The 10,659-nt window shown below is 40.4% G+C and overlaps 1 protein-coding gene across 4 annotated transcripts; it reads left to right on the plus strand.

Moving 5' to 3' along the window:
- On the plus strand, positions 1–7,924 carry AZI2 (5-azacytidine induced 2). Of its 4 annotated transcripts, none has more exons than XM_061555078.1 (9): positions 1–394; positions 2,017–2,405; positions 3,099–3,227; positions 5,183–5,312; positions 5,794–5,972; positions 6,369–6,448; positions 6,599–6,723; positions 6,855–7,048; positions 7,217–7,924. In XM_061555078.1, exons 2-9 carry the CDS (start codon positions 2,097–2,099, stop codon positions 7,337–7,339), a joined length of 1,269 nt encoding a protein of 422 aa, XP_061411062.1. In that variant the 5' UTR covers positions 1–394; positions 2,017–2,096; the 3' UTR covers positions 7,340–7,924. The 4 variants fall into 4 exon arrangements, with proteins under 4 accessions (XP_061411062.1, XP_061411065.1, XP_061411063.1 ...); XM_061555081.1 differs by having other exon boundaries at positions 5,794–5,942; XM_061555079.1 differs by having other exon boundaries at positions 1–281.
- The last annotated feature ends 2,735 nt before the right edge of the window (positions 7,925–10,659 follow it).

The following is a 10,659-nucleotide window of genomic DNA, read 5'->3' on the forward strand; positions in this document are numbered from 1 at the left end:
ACCCGCGGCCTCCTGCCAAGCCCGTGAGCAGGAAGCGACGCATCCAGATGCCCTCTCGCACACGCGAATGCTACAATTTTCATGGAGAAGGGGGTGATTTATTTTTTTGCTCACAACAACAACAACAAAAACACATACATACGCGTGGCCGTTGTCGCGGTGTTTTTTTGTTTTAATCGTCGTACGAATTGTGCAACGATGAACGGAGGCCGAAATTGAGCCTGGGCGATCCAGCGGCCGCCACCACCGCCGCCGCCATCTCCACTCAATTCTCCTTTCGTGTGAGTTGCACGTCTCTCGTGGCTGGAAACTCGCTCACACCGCGGGTGATTCTGTGTGGGACGTGGGGAGGAGGAAGGCCGAGGGCATTGGCTGAGTTGTCACGGAGCTGAAGGTAAAAGAAGACGACGAAACGGCTGTGGCATTTTTGGGGGTTCGCGGCCGTTCACGACTGTTGGGCCCTCTTTGCGCCAATTCTGATCGAATGGACGGGACCCCGTGGGGTGTAATCTGTTTGCTATAACATTTAAAATAAACACTGTTAGCGAGATGCGCCTCTCTAGTTTGGTCAGGTTGTGGTGTAGATAACCTTTGATAGAGCAGACACGAGCGACTTTTAAGTCAAGAGTGGCGAGGTTTGGTCAAATAGCACCCACGATCTGCGGGGAGGCACTCATCCAGCAGTGAATTGACACGTGGGCTGTACGTGAGCCACTATTGCCCTGAAATTGTTGCGTGGCCATACGCAATTTGTAGATTTACTTATGAAATAAAATCACCCAAATGCTGTGCTCGTGTAGGAATTGAATCGATTATGGCACTTTCGAGAAAAGTGGAAGTGATGTGTTGCTCAAACGAGCACTAATGTTAACAATTCTGAGCGAAATAGTGGAAATGCCATATGCCTTAAATCTCCAGCGGACGACCACTGTTGACTTCCCCACAAAGTGGCCCTCCACACTACTTGTGTCTGTCGACCCCGGAGAAGATGATGGTCCAAGTCATTCACCTGCACCAGGATTGAAAACTCATGACCTTCCGACTTGCAAGCAGCTGGCCGGATCGAAGATAAGAAATGAGTAATGCACGGTGTAGAATGTACAAAAAAAGGTGTCGGAAAATGTTTTAAAGTGTTGATTCACCTTACGTCTGTGTTGCATAGCTTATGCCATCTTTATATCGATCTGTTTTGCAAGAAATGATGTAAGTGTCTCACAGCAAGTTACCTTTTTACTCGTACAAAGTCGACTTCGGACTGCTTTGTTACCACCTTGGCTAAACAACCTGACCGACTGTTCGTACTTTGCTAATCTTAGGGCTTTTTTAAATTAACAAAGCCTCTTCTGTTCCTCAGAATGTTTGTAGTTGAGAGTTACTATAATACAGAATAAACCTACTGATAACGGTGTATGGTACACATGGAGTATTCAAGGAACTTTTAACTGTGAAATATCACCTTTTAAACCATTTACACTATGAGACCTCCTTTACCAGTTGTTTCTTTTTGTTTGCATTTTGACTGCTTGTGTTGTGGTTATTGCAAACATGATGCCTTGTATAAAGGTGTCAGTTTTGTACCAGTTTAAAGGGTAAAAACCTATTACTATACTACCTTTTAAACCCTTGAATTATTTCCTGTTAATGACCTATCAATCCGTCAACACCCGCTTTACTCTACTTCGTGGGTTTTCGCAATTGTGCTATATATATCACTGTGGTGTGTTTTCGGGTTGTACAGTGTTTTCCAGCATTATGTCCGACGTTTTGCTGACAATTATGTTTCTGCTCATGCCACTTTTTTAAGCCAGGTCGACTCCTGGTGTCTGCCAATGCGGTCAAGTAGTTATTTAATTTACGTTTTAAAACTAAAAGTAATAATGTAAATAGCTACTTGTGTTATTTTAAGATACGGCACCGTCCTGCCCACTCCACCGGAGCGTCATCAATTGGAGAACTTTATTTTCTCGTAGTACCTATCATGTTAATAATTACAACGATAATATGTGTTCTGCCCAGGACACTGCTTTTCCTCATTGAGCACAAAACGTAGAGGAGGGCTTGCTTGCGAAGACGAGAGGGTCTTCACCGGCACCATCATGATAGAGAGCCAGAGCAGCTCGGACGATGACATCTCCATCCTCAGCCAGACTGAGCTAGAAGGCGAGAAGATGGAAGGGTCATCTGGCATGGAGCCTTTGCGCCTACCCATGCAAGTCCCAGCGCCATCACAGGGACTCTCGCATAGGAGTGAGTCCGAGGACAGGCTAGGCTCGCATGGCGCGCTGCTGGTGGCATACGGAGATCTCAAGACTCGCCTGCAGCAGTCCGAGCGAGAGAACCAGTTCCTGAGACAGACTGTGCGCACGCAGGACATCAAGATTCGTCAGTTGGAAAATCTGCAGCAGGTATACCGCTTTACGCGTGCACGATCAAACGCATATGTGTTGGATAGACCAAGAAGGGTTCTCAAGTTTTGTTCCTCGCCCTGTGTTTAAAGCGTATTTGTAAATTGATAGATTCGGTCAGTGTCCTATAATCCTGACCTTATCACCCACCATGGTCTTTTTTCACGTGTATTTATATCCATATGAATGCAGATGAAGTCATTATAAGCTGCACATGCCTGATGATTGGGAAGCATGTCCCGTATGTCCGAGAAAAAGCTTCATTTAATCATCAAGAGTCTGACCTTTGTGGGTTGCTCGGACTGGAATTTGGGAAACTGCATTAGACAATTGTTCATTGGTATAGCATTTTGTCTGATTTGTTGATGAGAAAAAATAATAAATATTGGGATAAGGAAGGTGTGGGAACTTTATTTAAATCATGTTAGTAAAAATCTCATGCTTGCCATAATTATTGGCATTTTGATGTTGTTGGTATTTTTTTCATGTAATCTTATCAAGACCCATTTTGTATTATTAGACAAATAGTTGATGATGTATCGTAGTAGCATTGTCCTGGGGAGAGCATACAAGTATGTGCCTGCGTAGATATTTTTTACAAACAAGGAAATACAGTACAGTTGCAGCGTCATCATACATTGCGACATAGCCTATGCTACATTTGAACAAAAATGTATTCTGAAATTCTTGTAGGGGAAGAATGGAATGGTATCTGGCGATGGAAAAAATGGTCATGTGAGTGAGCAGTTAAACAAGGCCTACCAAGCATATCATGATAACTGTTTGGAGAAGAAAGAGATGTTTAAGAGCCTGCAGGCAAAGGTAAAGAAAGCATGCTGCATGTAGTTCATTTCATACCGAAATATATATAAATGAACACATGGATGAGATAACATATTCACATTGTATAATGATGTGCAGCGCTTTATCAATCCACTCCTGTATGAAAGCCTCCCTTCGTCTTGGCAGTCACAGGGGATGTTTGGCTACACTGCACACTATTCCAAGTGAGTTGGTGAAGGTGGGCACTCAAGGATCGGCTCGGATACCACTCAGAACTGATCTTAGCCATGGTCAGGAATTGAGCTCAGGTTTCCAGATTCATAGAACAGTGTGCGAATCTCCGTGCCAGTTTTCCAAAATTACAGACATATGCAAGTTCGAGCCATCAAATTGACTGCTAAGAACAGTAATTGGGCAGAACAATTTGCTAGAAAGGATGATAGCTGGTGCTCGGGACTAATAGCAGTGGCAGCCAAAGAGGGAAGAATTCCAAAAGGACGTCCACCAAAGAGATGGAGTGAAGAAATCAGCCCATATGCAGTTGATATATGGTTTATTACATTATAAGACTGTGGGCGATGGTAATGGCTTGGGGAAGCCTTCATGCAGTCGTGGATTGAATGGCTGGTGATGATGCAGTGCAATGGATTACCAGATATAATACACTTTGTACACCCACATATATGATTTGGATATCATGATAGGGAGGAGTGTAGACTGAAAATATGTACTTTGAATACAAATTAGAAATTAAAACTAGTTTTATTGTGTGGAGAATAGATCATGTTCAGACCCAGACCTTTGATACCTTAATGTTTATGGTTTCTCCATGGAAACAAGACTCGGTCCATTTAAAACATTTAAAATATGAAATGTTTATAACCAGATTAAATTAAACTTTTGCAAAGTATTGTTCCATGCAGTTATGAAATACTGCAATCTATTTGGTGTCAGTCGTCCTAACAGTGGTGACACATACACAACATACACCCATTCGCAACACGAGTGTAAAGGTTATAAAAATGCTTTCTCAACTGGGCACAAATAGACTAGTCTGTTGTGAGCCAAAGAATAACCCTGTTTAAGCCATTTTTCGGTTATTACCAAAATTACTCTCTTAAGCTCCTCATCGGGCCTTTTCAGTTATTTCCTTAATGGCACTTAGCTGACGGTACACAGACATAAATGGCACCTTGTCTCGTTGTGCTCAACATCAAGCTTCCCTTTGTAAGCCTTGAAACATGTGGTCTACAGCTGATTTTCCCAGGCACAATGTTACGTGTTAGCCATGACTGGCATGGATTTCAAAAGTACGTCTTTGATTTTGCCATGCATTTTCAAACTGTAATGCTCCGCTGATGTGAATGGTTACATGCAGTGCGCATGCAACTGTGTTTTTTATTTTGGAAATTCTAAAATTGTCTTGCCTGTCCGCTCATTATTAAGTAGTGTATTCATCCATTCTTCAGTGAAATGACTGCACAGAGATTACTAGAGCAGTGCACCATGGACTAAGTGAAACAAATAACAAATTGTTATATGTTTATGAGCTAATATACTAACATTCATAGATTGCATGTTAGCATTTAATACTGACCTGAATGATTAATGTTGTGGTTTCATTTAGTCTGAAGTAATGTCAAAGGTTACCTGCAGGAAATCAAGGAAATAGGCCCTGTAAACACATCCACATGAAGCAAGCAGACTTTTATTTGCAAAGATTTCACTGTACTTAGTGCTAGATTTGTTAAACAATTAAGTGAAAGCAGTTTTGTAAACACTTAAAGATTTAGCTAATAGTACATATAAAACTGACTTACATTTACTGGTTTTAAATTTTCACGTATTTATTTACACATGGACATTTTATATAAAAGTACAAATTGTGTTTGTTCGTTTAAAAATGTAAGATTTCTTTTTTATTATACTGTCGCAGTCAAATTGGAGTTGTCAGTGCTTGTGCATGCATCATGGTAAACATATGCCATTGACAGAACGATGAGGTGGATGGTCTGCAGAAAAAAGTTGAGAGCCTGGAGATGGAGGTGGAGAAGACTGTTGAGCAGCTGCAAGCTCGGGAGGTAGAGCTCCTGCAGATGGTGACAGAGACGGAGACATTGAGAGGTGCGAGTTTTACTCTCACTCAACACGGAACACTCACATGTCCAGCCTTCTTGTCAATTTACTGCTGGATGAGAGCCTTCCCATGCCATACAGGTCATGTTGGGTTATTTGACCATATTTCACCATGATTGTCAGTGCAGGTTAGTACAGGCGGGGAGCATCGACATGAAAACATAGTTCAGAAGAATGATGTATTCTGGTGCACACCCCTCGGCTGCCCGCAACCTTATTTGTTGTATAGCCTGCTTGAAATTGTCTTGTTTTTAAATTGTTGCTGCACATTGTGCAGTCCTCCTTAATGTAGTGATGTGTGTATAGTATTCTTGCTGATGCAGTTTCAAATGTATGTATCCTCATACCAATTGTAACCTAATAGTTTTTTTAATCAATATATTATAAACAGTCATAGTAGCGCACACTATATTGGCATTACGCATGTTTTAAGTACTGTACTCAGTATGTGCCGTGTGTGTGTATGCAGTAAGGGACCAGCTGTACAGTCCCCAAACACAGGAAAGGTCTCTTCCTCTTGCTGCATCCCCTGAGGTGGACATGCATCGAGAGGTGGTGCATCAGAGCAAAGTGTGTGAGCTAGAGAGCAAGGTCAAGGAGCTGGAGAAATCTCTTGAGGCAAGTCACAACAGAGAGTTACAGCTCACGGTAAGGGACATGCCAACACATTAGAAGAACTTTTGTCCTTGTCATGTTCTTATTTCTGTTGTCTTGTAACAATACAGCAAAAATGTTTAGTAACCGTTTTTTTTAGCATCCTTGTGCACATTGTATATGTATATGATCACAATATGACCCACATTCTGAGTACATTATAATGTATATGTGCTTTGTCTTTAGCTAATTTCTATCACAATTAAATATGCTTAATATTGCATATGTTATAGGTAAAGTATGAAAACTCAGATGTACATTGCTGAAGCATTTGTTAGATGTACCACATAATTTCCTACATAGTGATATATACTATATATCAGAATGTGATTGTGAAAATATTGTTTTGCTCCTTGTTGTCTAAATATAACATTTATTATTTGCAATTAGGAGCGACTCAAATTGCAGGTTCCTAACTCCTTTACAACTGAAAGTTCACGAACAGATCAAGAATTCATCTCATCCAATAGGTAAAGTGAAAATATTAGCAAATGGTGTGTTGCTAAAAACACGATGATGGTTACACAATTGTGATGGTAGTTTAATGGGCTACATCAAATGTTAGTCATACATTTTAAACATTTTTTTATCTTCTATTCTACTTGTGTTCTTTTTTATAGTTCGACAGAAATGCAAGACATTTACTTCCAACTTTGTGAGGAGTTTTCTAAGTTACAGCAATTGGCAAAACGCCAATCAGGGCTGCTCGAAAAACTGGCAGCAAAGAAGCAAACATCTGGTTTCTGTAAGTAGATTTGGAAATCTTGTGCATCCTCGATATGCTTCACTTATACACGAGATGTTTGACTCATTCGTTTATTGCATTTGTGATGACAAAACGGGTTGCCTTACTATTCTTTGTTTCTCCTACCACAGCTCCATTACAATCCTCAGAAGAACCCCATTCTCCCATTAAAGTGGTTTTACCCAGCAACCATATACATGCAGTTCATTACAGGAGTAAGGGCAATGTATCTGGAAAAGCAGACCCATTGCCCCTGGAAGACACATTCACTTTGATCAACCGAGGCTGTTCAGACAATGAGTCATTGCAGAGGTTGATCATACAGGTAACTTGTTTTTGCATCGGCGTATAAAAATGTGCCGAGTATTTTCTATGCACGCATCTTTTTAAAACATACTTTTCATATTTGAAAGGATGTATTGAATAATGAAACACCTTTTTTAATTTCCTTCATTATTTAAATGTTCACCTTTTCTAATTAATCACTTTGCAGAATGTGCCCAGCATGTGTTCAGAGGAGACGGAAGCGGCGTGTGCTGTCTGTGGACAGACATTTCCCGCTGAGCTGAAGGAAGAATACAGAAAGCATTTTCAAGCTCATTTTGGGATCATGTGACCTCTTCCATTACAATTGGCTTATTAACAACTTCGTGCCGGTCCAAAATATATAGATCACCGAAGGGGAAAAGCCACAAAATTATGCAATTCGTTATGAAAGTGCACTTTATTGGAGTCATACTATATGCATTGCAAATATAGTTGGATTTTGGTAATATCATGGTATAAAAGCAGACTTTCCACGAGAGGGCACTATTACACAACCCCATTGACATGAGTGCCGTATATTGTAACACCATTCCATTTAACGCTTCATATGGTGTGTTAGAACACCGTTGAATCATGTGAAGCTGATTTGTAAATATTATTACTACACAAAGAGTGATAGATAAACGAGTAAATGTGTATGAAAACCTACAGTTGTGCTCGGTAATTTTACCATTGTGATTTAGATACAACCTCTCAGCTTCCAAGTTCCAGCTGCCGCTTATTCTAAACAATTTTTTTAAACGTTCTGCAAACAGTAATTCTGCAGTCATCACACCATATGGTTTAAAAATGTACACTAATAGAAAGCATTGAAAAACACGTCATTCACTTATCACACTTTCTTATGCTTCAAAATAAATAAGACAAAGCAAAATTGTGTACGTGTACATTTTTAGTGAATATCTGCTGCAGATAAGGAAAATGTTGACCGTTCCTTAATGTATTTGTACAAATAGGATGAATACGCTGTAGTATGTGTTCTTGCTGTGCCATGAGAGTCCGGGAGGCTGGGGATTGAGGCAGACGCGCCAGCCTCATTAGGACGTGTCAAATCCGCCCGAGGCAACACAGACCACCCGTTGTGATCACAAGCCACCTTGTTCTACTCCAGCCAGACTGTACACTCCACATCTGTAGAATTTAATTGTGCTTATTTTGACTGTTCACTTTTTTGTCATCATGTGTGAATGTCATTGTACGGTGTGAAAAAATAATATTGGCAGATTTGGAGCACATATACAAAAACGTAGCCTTTTATGACTAATGAAAATATGTAAATAACAGGACTTTGATTCTACCATATTTTGTCTTTTTTTAATCATGTTATAACAGGTGTTAAAACACAGCAATGAACAGCACTTGTTAATCAACTGCTGGATGACGGCCTCCCCACACCGCGGGTTGTGGTTATTTGAATTCCAGATATTAAAATACAGTAATGCCAAAGTAGACACTATTACATGTGATTACTTAGCAGTTTGCAACTGCAGAATGTTTATAGTATTCGTTGCCCACCGTGCAATAAGTGTATTTTGGATTTGTTGAAGTACTCGCTTCCCTCGCATAACGCGTGACAGGCATTCTTGAAAAACAGCGTCTAAGTCGAATAGCGCTGTACGAATGCTATTTTCCCACAGACATGTTATAAGGGGGGAAGCGTTTCCAAAGAAAATATAAGTAATAGCATTGTTTTCGCCCTGGATTTACAAAATACGTATAAATGTTATACTTGATAATTGTTTTTTTTATGTTGCTACTGGCAAAGGAGGTTCCAATGGTGTAAATGTTATACTTATTAAGTATTTTGTGCAATGTTAATATTAAGGAGTTTAATAAATCATATTCAAAAGATTACTACTTGCAAAGATTACTTAATAAGAAGTAACTTCAGGGCTTCTTGAAAACGTCTGTGGGCTGCTTGCAGCAGCACGTGTGAAAAAGATATATCTATGCCCAACCCTTGGCATTGGGCGCTGCTATGCCACGGTGACGCCATCAGAAATATTTGTTAATTTTTAATTTGTATAATTGACAATTGAAACTCAAAGCTGTGAAGTATGTTCCTAAAATATGAATCGCGTAACTGCGAATTAGCGCAATGGGAGGGGCGCGTTATGCGAGGGAACGCCTGTACATCAGTTTGTTCCTCGAGATTTTACATTTCTATTCAGCATTTCGTAAGGATGCTGTTATAGCATACAGACAATTATAATAGTAATATCTACATTAATTCGCTGGTATTTGGCTATGTAAATGTACAGTGCTGGTAACCATGTCCTTTACCGATACATTCTACTGTATTTCGGAAACGCACGTTTTGTTGTGATTTTAATATCAAGTTTAAGATCTGGATATCATGTGTTACGCTCATAACTGAGGGTTGATGGACATAACAGATGCTTTCCATATTTTAAGATCTTCAGCATCTGTCATTGAGAGCCCCTTTCAACTGCTCACATTTCAATCTTGGCCATGCTACTTGTATTTTAACCTCTTGTTTACACTTGTATACATGCAGGTTAAAGACGCAATTGAATTCACTTTGAGACATTGAATATGCTACTTGCTACAAAGTTTTTACGATGTTTGCCCCTTTTATGTGATGTTACAGATATGTAGTCCGATACATAAAACAATGCAATCATGAATTTGTTATATACTAAAACAGTTGAACTCAAGATCGTTTGTGTATTTGGAAACTACTAACTGTGTAGCATATCTTTAGACTTCATCTCCGTCAGTGGCGTAGTTGTGGTTGGCATGGGTCTTGGTGAAAGGAATAAATTGGGAGCCCCTGTCCAAATTTCCCCCTCTTGCGCAGCGCCTGAGTCCATGGTCCGTGCGGCTCTTGTTCAGTTGCACCACATGCACACTCAATATCTGTACCACCGGTAAAAGGTAACGATATCTATGGGTCATCACCTGCGTTGAGAGTTTTATTTCTGTGCACTGTGTTGTGATTGTGCTGGACATTGTCAGTTACTGGGTTCCCAGTTGTTAATTGGGCTAAATTGTTAAGACAATTGATTATAATTTAATTGTTTTACTTACTAATCACCTTCCATCATGATCGATACACTGCTAGATGAAGGCCTTCCCACAACTTTATATCCCTAAAGGTCCTGCAATGCTTTAAGCTCCTGCACATGAACGGATCTCATTCATCCATTTCCAGGATGGTTATCCTCTCGGGCTTATTCTCCCCTTAAGCTGCAATTCTGTTACTATTTTTGTACATCTGTCATCCCTCTCAACAATGTGTCTTGCCCACGCCCACTTTTCTCAATAGTCATTTTGATGTCTCTAGTGGTATAATCAGCACTGTGGAGGCAGTGATGGTGGATCACACATGTTGCAAAGCTCCGTCCGGTTCAGCGTCAAGGTGCCCCATACCCTTGGCTCACCAGAAGGCAGTACAGCAAGTGAACTAATCGCCATCTGCTTCCATATATACAGGGATAGTGTTGTCCCCTTGCGTGTGTGAGTTGTCTCAGAATGCTCCGGTTTACTCCCTCTTGTATAAACACTCCGAAATTGGCTACCTTAAAATAAAAACCCAGTGCATGGCCCTCGTGAAAAGAGTCCTCCACAGCAGTGTGGCTCTCCTGG

Source organism: Lethenteron reissneri, chromosome 20 (genome assembly GCF_015708825.2).
Source record: "Lethenteron reissneri isolate LAM-NWPU_2019-01 chromosome 20, ASM1570882v1, whole genome shotgun sequence".
Lineage (NCBI taxonomy): Eukaryota > Metazoa > Chordata > Hyperoartia > Petromyzontiformes > Petromyzontidae > Lethenteron > Lethenteron reissneri.

Excerpts from the sequence above, each read along its gene's own strand:
- AZI2 (XM_061555078.1), top strand. The coding sequence starts at position 2,097 with ATGATAGAGAGCCAGAGCAGCTCGGACGATGACATCTCCATCCTCAGC. Across the intron at positions 5,973-6,368 it reads ACAGAGAGTTACAGCTCACG|GAGCGACTCAAATTGCAGGT; the intron begins GTAAGGGACATG and ends ATTTGCAATTAG. Across the intron at positions 7,049-7,216 it reads TGCAGAGGTTGATCATACAG|AATGTGCCCAGCATGTGTTC; the intron begins GTAACTTGTTTT and ends ATCACTTTGCAG.